At 38.3% G+C, this 13063-nt stretch overlaps 1 protein-coding gene across 5 annotated transcripts in view; it reads right to left on the reverse strand.

Moving 5' to 3' along the window:
* PHF2 (PHD finger protein 2) overlaps positions 1-13063 on the reverse strand; it is a 3400138-nt gene that overhangs the window by 977777 nt on the left and 2409298 nt on the right. For all 5 annotated transcript variants that reach the window (XM_044078128.1, XM_044078127.1, XM_044078125.1 and 2 more), the window contains exon 16: positions 11987-12165. In XM_044078128.1, the coding sequence (XP_043934063.1) occupies positions 11987-12165 (179 nt within the window). The remainder of the gene's footprint in view (positions 1-11986; positions 12166-13063) is intronic.

A 13063-nucleotide genomic window follows, 5' to 3' on the forward strand; every position in this document is an offset into this window, starting at 1 on the left:
GAAAGAGTTCCTCCCATGGCATTCTGTCGCCTTGCTGAAAAATAGTGAGTACCTACTCCTCTGTTATGATCATCTCTCATTTTGTTATAGATGAGGTAGCCTTTTAGAAACAGGAAGGGTGGGACTGAAGGAGAGGGAGATGAGGAGAGGACAGTCATTCTAACTTATCTGTTAACACAATACATCCAAGCGATGCCTCCAGTTACACCTGCAGTTAACTCCTACTGACGCCTCTAGGCGTCAAATATTGCTTGTTCATATTTGCATCAATAATTCCAAAACCACACTATGTACAAAGTTTTAAAAGATTTCATCTTAATGCTTACGCAATAGCAAACTCAACTGCATTAATATTTGACCTCTGTCTAGTGCAGCAAAATGGATATAATTTTCACATTTTTCTAAATATCTCAAAAAACGAGTAATACAGACAGATCCCCTTAGCCTCATATGAAAGCTCTCAGCTAGATGAATAAAATAATGCTGACAGTATGTGTATAACTTGAGTGGTTGTTGAGATACTGTAAATTGTTTACACAATATTGCAAAGGTAATAGTTACTGTATTTGTTGTGACTTATAAAATTCAGTCTAAGACCTACAACTTACAGAATACTACCACTATAAAAATAGTTTGTGCTGAAGAGTTTATCACTGATCTTCTTCTTTCGGCTTTTTCCCAGTTAGGGGTCACCACAGTGGATCACCTGTCCACTTATGATTGGCAGCAGAGTTTTTACAGTGTCAAGTTGCCAGCCAGATGCTCAACCTTCCACAGAAGGCACATGCACGCACTCACACCTAAGAGTTTGTCACTAATACTTCTTTCATAATCCCTATGGTTCCCGAGATAGGAACATTTTTTTTTTGAAATGTGAGGATATCATTTGATACTAGCAAAAGGCTGAGGTTCTGCAGATTGGAAGTTAGAGTGCAAACTTCCTAAGGTCCATTGGAATTAATGAGTTAAGGGAGATGTCCTAGATCTGGAGTTCCTTTCAGGTTTGTCCTGGAATCTCTTCATATGTGCTTTCTTGTGTTTTAGAGAAGGGCTTGGTTCTCTGCGGACAAATGAGGTGGACTTGGCAGGGAAATTTCTCTGGTATCTGGGCACAGAAATGAGTAGAATTTATCTGAGTCCTTCACAGTTTTCCCTTGCCCTTGTAGAGTTTTGAACAGGCTGGGTGCCTGTCAACAAAATAAAAGACCCTTATCTAGAGGAGAATTTTGTCCTGAAATCTTCAGTGAAAGACTTAAGAGTGTAACCATGCATATTGCCTAATTACTGAGCCAGTAGTAGCTGCACTAGAGGAGGCTTCTACAGCATCATAGCTGCATTTAATGCTATGCCTTGCCACCTGTTTTGCTTGAATCACCAAAGACATCTCCTTTTGTTTTGCATCTGAACCTTCCATGGCAGCAACAGCCTTATTCATGCTGCTAAAAACAGACAAGAGATATTTGGTCATGAGAGTCTGATAATTAATGCCAGGGAAGAAGAAGCATTGACCTAATCTTTTTCCCCATCTGACTACAGCCTTACTGTCCTTATTAGAGGGAGGGACATTAGCAGAAGGCAGGAGCTTAGATGGTTTGTCAAAAGCTAGAGAAATGGCTGAAGGATCATTTACTGAAAAGAAATTAAGTTCATCTGAAGCTTTATAGAATCTATCAGGCCTGTTTGGGGCTGGAGACTGAGAATCAGGAACAGAGGACATAAACGTAAAAGCATCAAAGAAGGCATCCAAGACTGGAGGGACAAGAGTAAGAGGCAGAGTGCCCACTTATAAAAGATTTCAATATCTTTTCTGAATGCTAGACAATTGTTTAGATTAGCATTCAAAATATTTTATCAATGCAACAGTTTCCCTACAGTTTCCTCCATAGGGGAATCAGGGGAGAGAGAATCTTCATCATCTGAGGACATCTGTCCAGGTGACTGAATTTGGGAGGAGAATGCAAGGGATTGGCCATCAAAATCTGAAGCTACACATTCTCATCCTCGGAGGTAGACTCCGTAATAGTCTTCTGAGAAGTTGGGGTAGGAGCAGAAAACGTGGAAGGCTTGAAAGCCATAGTGGCCTTGAATATGCTCTAAGAGAAGTCCATCCACGTCTTCTTCCTGTAGGTCTGGGAGGAGGGAACATGCTTAGTTTTTTGCTATTCTTTTTAGGGGTGATGTCCAGTTGGACTACATGTGGAGGTTCTGACCCCTGACGTACCTCAATAAGAGATCCCGGTATCACATTCCTTACAAAGATCTGAGAGATACATTCCGGGCCTCCTAAGGTAATGATATGTGTTTTCCCCTTCTCAGTCCTGTCCGTAGTGGCATTCACATCAGGCATGAAGTTCTCGGATGACATACTGGCCACCAGCGGGGTCATGGTAGCGTGTGTCTGAGGAAGTGTTGGTTGTATCACTGGTTCAGTAACCTCAGCTAAGCAGACTGAAACTTCGGCCTAGGCATCTTAAGACTTTTCTTCATAACACATAGTATGTCAGGTGTGGAGAGATCCACCAGCTGAGCTTAAGCTAATCACTTAAGTAGTTGAGTCTTTAAGAAAATATTCAAAGACGACAAATGGGAATGTAAAGTCTTTGGTAAGAAGGACTGACAAATGGAACAATTTTTGTAATTGTGCTCTGCACCTAAACAGAAAGGCTATTGTGAGTAGAGGTCTTTGTACAGTAACTGCCTACTGCACTCACACCTTTCCCTCCAAGCTGACATCTAACAAAATCTCAAATCAACACAGTAAAGAAGAAAAAAGGAATGTTCTCCAATGGGGCATTTATCTGAACCAGTGAGGCTTATGTTGTGAACAACTACATGAAGATCAGACCAGCAGGGGCAAGACATGCATTCAGGCTAATGGCAAGACAGTCTGGGGATTTAGGCTCATACGTTCATTTTCGTACCCTTTCACTCACAGGCTAAGGTCATATGTCAGGCATAGGGCTTAATGGAAGGTTTTAGGCTTGGGTACCTCATCTGGATGTCAGTGGCAAAAAAAAAAAAAACAAAACACTGGAATACTGTAACAGTGATTTCACACAGGAGATGCTGTGAAATTCCACTACTACGAGGTATGAAATGGTTAACAAGAAGCTGTTCATATTTAAGGAATACAGTCAAAGGCATTTATAATGAAGAGAAATTAAACATGGCAAATACTACTGTAACATTTACAACACAGTCTTTCAATCCAGTAAGTGCAGTTACAGCAAGCATCTTTTAGCTGATTTCTGGCAATCATGGCTTGCTGAAATTACATTTACTTATACTGTAAATGAGCTGGACATGCACTGCAGTGGGGATTTTCATTCTGTCCCACTGCTGTATGGCAGTGGAGTTGGTATCTGTAAGTTAAGGAGTATGGGGAGTGGGCAAGGTAGGAAAAAAATAATTTATTTTTTCTTTTTTAGCATTTATGTTTTACAGTATTAAAAAAATCAACAAAGCATAACTCACAACACTGTGATTAGTACATTCATTTATAAAGGTCTCACACCACTCTACCATTAATACATTCCAAAGTGCTGAACTTGGCACAGATAAGATAACAATACTGTATTTCTTAGGTAAGAATATTACATGATTATTGGTTAAACATTTTATTTATTTTTATTTATTTATTTATTTTACATTTGTTAACCGGGTTAGCCTGGCTGATCTTTAGGCTCATTTTCAGCAGAGACCTGGGGAGAAAAGCTCCTCAGGACTAGAAAACAATTTATTAAATTTTAGTAACATAGTAGTAACAATCAGCTATAGGATCTTACAAGCAGAGACCTAGAGAGAAAAAAAGCTCCTCAGGCAATTCAATTATACACAGTATTAACAATTGGCATACAAGTATGTGAGTTGTTGCAAACAAGGTTTTGAACAATTAGCAGAAGAAAATGTGACTAGTTACAATATTATTTAAGCTGCTTAGAGCAAAATGAGTTAGTAGTTAGGCAGATGCTTATTTAAAGTGGGTAGGCTCTAGCTGTATAGGAGTTTGGAAACAAGAAAGGAAAGTAAGAATGGCTAGTAGGAGATGTAGGGGAGGTAGAGTATAGGAGACAGACTAGACAGGTAGGCATGACTGAAGTTAAATCATGCGTCATATTTAGCATCTAATGCAGTGTTCATTTTGGGATTTCCTATCTAATTATTGAAGTTCAGCTGGTTGAAAGCCATTCTGGCTACTGAAATAGAGAGACTAAAGCTGCATTTGTTAAATTATGAAAAGTATTTTTTTTTTGGTGGGGCATACCTGTCATTATGCAAATACAGAATTCAAGGATAAAGCTGTTGAAAATCTGAGGTATTTGTCCAAAACCAAGGAGACTTGATTAGCAAAGTAACTACATATTTGACGGCTTTTGTCTCCTCCCATTTCTAACTGTTTTGCTAGTTGCTTTCACATACCTTGAACAAATCTGTAGACTGCATTTAGGAACTACTATATCTTAGAAAGGAGACATGGAGAGAAAAAAAGACTCACAGGAAGAAAGGGGTGTATGTCTCAGGAGCAATATGAAGACTTTTCTTTTAATTGTTAACCAAATAAATCCACTAGATTCAACAGCCTCTTTTCAGCTGTGAATTGACAGTACTGTCTGAATAAGTGACTTGTTCTGCCATACATAAGGCAAATAGAGAAAGAAGGAATCAAATCCAGGACTATATACTGACATTTATTAGCAGCTTATACTCTTAATATTCTGAGCTAATCTATCCTTTCAAAGAAAGGGTGAAGGATGACTGGAAAATACACAGAATCGAAAAACTGTTACTGAGTTCAGCAATGTATGTGGTCAACCATAATACCATCTTTCCAAGATGCCATGATACATTTGTACTCTCCTTTAGTACTAAACTGTATACTAAACAGTTAGGGTACACTTGCAAGTAACTCATCCGGCTGTGCAAGTGCCTTTGATCAGAATAACAAAAGACTATGGTATGTATCCTCATACTCCATGACTCACACATTCTTATTTACTACACATACTGTATTTCTCACAGTTCTCTAGTTTATAACAAAAGACTATAGTATCCTCATACCACATGACTCAGAAATTCTTACTGCAAATACTGTATGTCTCACAGTTCACCAGTTTTATACATTGATAATGCCTACTGACTCCCATAAATGACTACATACAATGCTGATCTCGCTACGTGCTGCTCATTAGTTTTTATATGAGGCAAGTCAGAATGCACACATAATTAACATGATCTGCTATTTACTTAGCAACAGAAGCAGTGTCACTCTTCATAAACTCAACATAATTTCTCTCAAAAAGTAACCAAAGCATAATTTGGGCTAAACCAAAATTAAAACAAAATGGAAGTAAGACCAACAAAACCACAGAAACTGTGTATTTCAAGTTTGAAAGCAGTCCAAGCAAATAACACCCCTATAAGCTTACAGGCTTCCATTAAAAAAAGAAAGGATGTGTTACCTGAAAACCATACATACAATGCAATTTTAACAATTTATAACCCAATCTGTTTGTTGCATAAAATATGAATAACTGACCATCTTCCCTGAAATATATTGTTCTATCCAAATAAAAGCATAACTGCCAGTTAACATCTAAATTATAAAGAATGTATTTCCCCTTGTCCAAACACAGAGTTACGAATACTGGTAAACTGATACAATGATAAAGATCTGTCTTCTTGGCTACATTTGACATGAAAGAAGAGTTGGTCCACAAGTCACTATTTTTACTGAAAGATGAGGTAAAGTGCTTTGCAACTTAAGGCTTGCAATTCTGAATCTCATCTAGATGAGGTAATCATTAACAAAATTAATGTTTTCTATGTCAAAAACCTTAACTCCATTTTCAAAGCTTTTTCAAATGGTAGAAAAGTTAACTTGTTAACATAAAGTTTAAATCCCAAGAAGGCATTGTCTCTTTTATCAGTGTCTTCAGTAAAAAAAAATCTTTTGGGAAAGGCTCTACATACTTTCAAGGAGACTAAGGAAAAATGGTTTAGTTCCTGATGAAAGTTCGTAATAGCTGCTAAATGTACTTGTACAGAAGAGTAACTTATATCTAAAACGAAAATCAGAGATAAAATAACCCAGAACAGAAGGGACGGACCTGTAAGAGAATCCAGTCCACTGGATACCATCCAAAAGAAAAAACATTACTCTAGTGGAAGATTTATGAGGAGAAATCAAGATATGGACCACTGTAGATGAGTGAAATTCCTGGCCATTAATGAAAATGGAGTAACTATGTGGTTAGACACAAGCATAGAAGGTGCAGACTTGCCAAACAAAATGACAGAAAATCCTGAAGTGGTTCAGGCAAAGAGGTTTCTCCAAAGAGTGTGGCCAAAGTGGGGGGAAAACTTGCTGGTTCCAAAATGGAGCTTTGAGTATGTCTTCGGCTTTGCCCTGTTCTGATGGAACTTAGGAATATGGAGAAATAGGGAGAAAGCACATCAGCCATTGCGCGACTACAGCGATGACAGAAAAGCTGCTGTATTTGTTATTGGTTGGGAAGGTAAAGGGGTTAGAGCAGGATTTATTCTAAAGGTGAAACAAAGCTGTTATCACCAATATACTTAGGAACCACTTATGTGGCATCAGAAGGCAATGACGCAGGCTGTCTGCTACAGAACTGGCTTGAGGATGGATACTGGCTGATGCTGAAACTGATGGGATAAAACAACCAATTCCCAAAACTTCATGATATCTCAGCACAGAGGGTAGGAATGTGCCCTATCCTCCTTGTTAGTATACTATACCAGACCCATTCTGTCTCTACAAACAGACATTATATCTTGAGGGAGAATGTCCTGAAAAATCATGTGGCCTCATTAGGGCAGCCATCATTTCAAGTATGTTTATGTGCATTTTGGCCTCTTATTGTGACCGTGTTCTTTTGATTGTCTGCCATAAATAATGCCTCCCACCCTAAGAACAGGCACATCTGCAGTGACTACCACTGGGGGATAATGGGGAAAGAGAGAAGAGGCTGCTCACAGATAGGTGAGGGTGGTGAAGCCACCATGTCAGGTATCACTTGCAAGCACAGGAATTCTGATCAGGGAAGACATGGGATCCACACACTCAGACCATTAAACTGTGAGGGTCCACTGATGGACCCTTATATGAAGTCTATCAAAGGGTTCCACACAGATAGTTAACAGTAATAATTATTAACAATCTGGGACACAATGCTGCAGTTATTGTAGTTGATGACATTAGGGATTGCACATAGGATGGAAGAGTAGAGATCCGATCTTAGGGAAGACTTGTTTTGTAATCCAGAGTATCCAAATAGTACCCTATGCATATTAGTGTTTGTGACTATTCCATCTGGGGCTTCAGTATGTTCACCATGATCCCCAATGACTCAAACAATACAAGTACACACTCTCTGGTTCCAAATAATGCTTTTCATGTGGGGCTGCTAGCAGCCAATCATGCAAATAAGGGAATATCTTGGTTTCCGACTGTCGCTGGTGAGCTGCTACGGTATGCTTGGTGAACATTCCTGGGGGTATCATTAGATCAAAAGGTAGTGTACATAGATGGAAATAACTGGATCTGATCTGGAAACATACAGACATCCTGGATTTCTTGGCAATTATGATGTGCAGACAGCCATTCTGGAGTTCCAAAGAGCACATCCTCTCTCCTTCAGATACACACAGAAAGATGGCCTAAATTAAGAACATCAGGATCTTTACCTTTCAAAGTGATTCTTTTCAGACTGCTGAGATCTAATGCAGGCTGAGGTCTTTTGGTTTTTCTTCTGTTTTGTTTTTTGAAAACAAAAAGAACTCTGACTAAAAAATCGACCCTGCTTGGTCTGGTTTGATATGATCAATTGGACTGCTCTGCTCATTAAATGTTTTAAACCTTTATACAAGCTGTACCCATCTAATGAGTTAGGACACCTAGAAGAAGATGGAGAAGTGGCTTGGGTTCTGACAGTGATGATACACTCAACTGCCCCAAGGACACGAGTTAAACACTTTGGACCCTAGTAAGAGTTAACACCAAGCAAACTGGTGTTCATGTCACCAACATCTTCAGCTTAATCTGCACTGATTTAAAGGAAATACTAATCAATGACAGTAACTTTCTGTAATGTTTTCCTATTTATAGCAAAGATGACCTAGAGATTAGAGGAAGTACATAACATTATACAAGTAGGGAAGGAGTAGGCTGGGGAAGGTTTTCAGAAGCTGAGATGAGTAGTTCTTGTTGGAACTAGTCCTAGATACTGAAGAGTTGGGCAGACCAGGTCATGTAAGATCCAGAATTCAAACAAGCAATTTTTATATCATTCTTTTTGGCCGTGTCCCCCCTTACAATATCTATCAAGTCCATCTATCATTATTGTTCTACTTGTTCTTCCTGTTTCCCAGCATAAACAGGACAATGGGAGAGGGAAGCAAACATCAGGCATCACTGCCATTACACAACAGGGCTTTAGAATTTGTTTTCTGAATACTTCTAGCTCTCCCTCTGTTGGCCAGAGAATAAAAGTGGAATGCTTGCTATACTTGAACCAGTGCAAGCATGTGCTTCTACATAGCTGCATAAATACAACTGAAAGTATAGAAAACTCCTGGAACAACCTCATGTTGAATAGGATCGAACAAAGGAATGGTTAAGGAGGGGTGAATTTAAACCAAAAGACGAAAGGTTAATATTGGTGGCTCAAGACAGTGGGCTACATACACATTGGTTTACAAAGTCCACTGAACATGTGGGAGAACTAGACAAATGTAGGTTTTGTAAAAACAGGAATGCAAACAGTCGCACATCTTGTTGCTGGCTGTGATATACTAATGGCAGAAGGACTGTATATTGAAAGGTATAATAATATGACAAGACTGTTAGATTGAGGATTGCTTAAACATTACAATATTGGAGTAGCTGAAAAACAAAGGAAACATGAGCCACAAAGCATTATAGAAAATGATGAAGTTTATATCACATGGCATCACCCATTACCAGCAGTTCAAAAACAAATGTGAGGAAATCAGCTATAGTACCCCATGAAACAAAAAGATAAAGTAGCATTAATCACTGAAATTGTTACACCCATTGACTACAGTGTCTTATGTATAGAGAGAAACAAAAACATAAAATACTAGGATTTACAGGCAGAAATGAGGCAATGTGGAATAAGGATACCCAGACAGTTCCAACAGTAGAAGGAGCAACATGTCTTATAAAAAAGAATTTACAGTCGTACTTAGACATGTTACTGATACAAGTAACTCCGTATGAACTGCAGAAGGAGTCATTACTGGGCACATTGCGGTTGCTGCGAACAGCACGTCTGTTTTTAATCATACTTTGACTTAGGAATGGGGTCCATTCCCATCATGATATTATAAACCCAAAAGACTTGGAGAAATTAAAAAGAGAAATATGCATCAACGATAGGGCCTGCCAGAAAATGACTAGCCTCAAATACTGGACAAGCAGTCTGTGTGGCGGCATTGAGATGGAAGGTATAAATTGAGAATCTCTGGCTGCCCTGTAAACAGAGAGAAGTGCATATACCCTTCTCTATCTGAGCCTTAACCAATGCTTTCATCATCATCATCTGCCACTCTTAAGTTTACAGTAGGACTGTAGAGATAGTGAGCTGATTGCACTGACAAGGCAGGGTGAGGGCTGGAGGAAAGAACCTACAAAATTCAGCTCTAAGACTGAAGAGACACTACTCACCTTTTTTCTAGGTAGCTTTATATTAAGCTACACCCAGGTCTTGAAACAGTATTAGTTTTGCCTTTATGAACCTCAACATAAACTCCTAAGCATTCACTATCAATCCTAATTCAATTAAAGGAAAGGGAGAGGTCCTAGAGGAAGAAGATGAATGAACTTGCCCATCACCTTTGCATTTTTATTTCACTTTGTGCCCTTCGCAGAATGGGAATTCCTACGGAACAGTCTTTTCAAACACAACTTGCTTCTCCTGTCTGAAAGTGTTTTAGGTTCAAAACACCTGCAAATGTTACAACCTTCATCCAAATGAGAACCATCAAAGCACATCAAATACAATGAATGTCTTATCTTGAGGTATAGTTTTATTTTTACATTTACAGCATGTTTAAAACTGGTTTGTTTATGCATCATGTTAAGGTCAACAAAAGTCTACAGCTGAATAAAAATATAAGTAAGAAATATCTTCTACAAAAAGCCGCTAAAAGCCGTAACTCTTGGAGAATGCTGTATTTATTAAGTAAGAAATACACATTTTTAAATAAAGAATGCTTTTAATTCAGTCGCTCTTAAAAGTAAAAGAAACATAGACAAGCTGATTTTCAAAAAGCACTTGAGGTTGGTTTTGCTGATTCTGGTAATGAGGTACCGCAAGAAGTAGCTGGAATCAGCAAAAGAAACATTGAGTGCTTTTCTGACTGAATAAAAAGCATTCTTTATAAAAATATTTTTTTACTTATATTTTTATTTTGTACTTTTTAGTTTTTAAGTGAAATGCAACAATAATTCTGTATTTATGTATGAAGTGGTTGAGGAATGTGGGTGGGAAGTCAGCAGTACAGGCAACACAGTACTTCAGCACTCTGGACAGCTTGGTGCATCCAGGAACGTGACAGAACCATAGAGAGACATAGCCACAACACCAATTTCAATAAAAAGCATAATAATAATAATAATGATTGAAGAACTGTAGAACAGCAAGAAGACTACCAAAGGGAGGCAGAGACACTCAAAGCAGATGAAGCAAGGCTATACATATAGGTGTCAAAACCACCAAAACAGAAAACTTCCCTAAAAAAGAAAGATCTGACTGAAATGCTGTCCACTCCTGGGAGGAAGTAGATAAATCTGTCAATAGCAGCAATACAGACTGCAAGAAGCTAAAAAATAGCCTAGAGTAATTTTCTGTGATGCTTCCCTTTTTATAGCAAAGATGACCTAGAAATTAGAGGAGCCACAAAATGTTATGCAAGTAGGGAAGGAGATGGAGTCTAGGAAAGGTTTTCAAATGCTGAGATGAGCAGTTCTTGTGGGAGCTAGTCCTAGATATTGAAAAGGGTGGGGCAGACCAGGTCATGTAAGATCCAGAATTCAAACAAACAACTTTTAAATCATTCTTTTTGACCGTGTTCCCCCTTACAATATTTATCAAGTCCATCTATCACTACTGCCCTTGTTGTTCTTCCTGTCCTGACAATGGAAGAGGGAAGCAAAGGTCAGGCATCACTGCTGTTACCCAAGAGGACTTTGGAATTTTTTTCTAAATGCTTCTAATACTCCTTCTGTTGGCTAGAGAATAAAGGTGGAAAGCTTGCTATATTCAAACTAGTCCAAGTGTGTGCTTCCATACAACTGCAGTGTCCTTCCACAATGCATGCTCACTCCTTGGTGGGTTCTCTCTTCCTCAGCCACAAGTTGCAAAAACTGCAAGATCTTGGGGCTATGTGGACCTCTTCTGTCAGGACTTTGTCACCATGCATTAGCCACTCACATCCCATCACTTATCATCCATCTCCTCCTGCTCCCACATCTCTAATTAAACCAGGATAATCCGAGGAATAGTTGGGCTATGCTACTTCTACAATGCCTTGAAAATCAATTTTTAAACGACTACTGGGAGATTTTTGGAACATGCATCCAAATATTTTTCAACACTGAATTAGTTCAAACTAAGTACCTCTTAACTCAACAAAAAGCCTTCCAACAAACAGTCTACAGTCTATTTATACAATATATTTCTGTATGTAAGTTTGCAACCATGTGTAAGTGTACTGCGTTGTGTCTTAGTAAAATTCAAACATATTAGTAAATGTGTCTTTGTTGACCATGTCCATTTCTTAAACAATTGTAATTAAAGAAATCTAAGAAGACGTCACAAGAGACAATCAATAGTGGAATATCAAGCTATGCATTCATTAGAACACCTTCATGCAATAAAATTGATATTACTCACCCAACTAACAAAATAAAATAAAAATAAAACAATGATGGTTTACTTACAGGACAGGTCTCTCTTTACAGCATTCTTCTTCCTTCGTATAGGAAATTCATCAATTTTCAGTTCCCCATCATCAGAGACATACTCATACTCATCTCTTATGGGTTTGGTTTTGTCATCCTTACAGTTTTGCACAGACCCAAAGAAGCCAGAGTTTACCTGAGTTTTGATGCCTTTAGAACTGTAAAGAAATGTCAAAAATATTACAAAATTATGCATAAAATGCTTTAATATACCACCCATACAATCAAATGTCAATTATTTAAAACACAGCAGTTCAACAGTTTTGTTCGGTGACAAATCCAACACAGCATTTATCATAGGATTTACACAACACTTTAACACTTTTGTTAATCTTTAGAAAAGATACAGCTACCTTATTGCCAAAAGAAGAAAATGCAGTTTTGCTATTCAGACACAAAAATTATTTTATTAATCAGGTAAATTGATCCAAATAATACTTTTATCCATAATCTAAATATAAGGCAGAATTATAAAGTATAGCTGTGTGTAAGTATACTTAATGTAGGAGCAGGTCTTCAAGGAGAAAGTACAGCTGCAAGAGTAAACGTACCATAACAGTGAATGTTACTTATATGGGTTATAACCTGCCAAGGATATAACAAGAAGGACAGCTTCCAAAGCTTCAGGGTACCTTTGATGTGTCCAAACTGTCAGGCAGTTCGAGCTGACAAAAAGACAAGTTTAGGTGCCAAGCCCTTAAGAATTTTCATGCCAAAAGAGACAGGGAGGTTAAGCCCTGGAAGCAAAAATACATAAATAAACAACCACACTGTGGCATAAACAGTACACCAAAAAATAAGGGAGATAGAGGGAAGGGCAGTCTACTGCAGCAGTGATCATTCGAATATCTGCTGTTATGACAAGTTTACTTACACAACTGGACTATGTTCATCATACTGATCACTGCTGAAGTAGCCTTAGCTATATGTGTAGATCACCCTAACTTACTACATTTACAAGGTAGAAGGAGAAGAGTCCAGGTTCCCCTGGAGAATGATCTTTGCAAAGCCTGATCTAGACCTAGAGAAGGAATCAAGCTTATAGTGCTTTGTAAA

The sequence above is a fragment of the Protopterus annectens genome, chromosome 7.part0 (assembly GCF_019279795.1).
Source record: "Protopterus annectens isolate FY-2018-M chromosome 7.part0, PAN1.0, whole genome shotgun sequence".
In the NCBI taxonomy this organism is placed as follows: Eukaryota; Metazoa; Chordata; order Ceratodontiformes; family Protopteridae; genus Protopterus; species Protopterus annectens.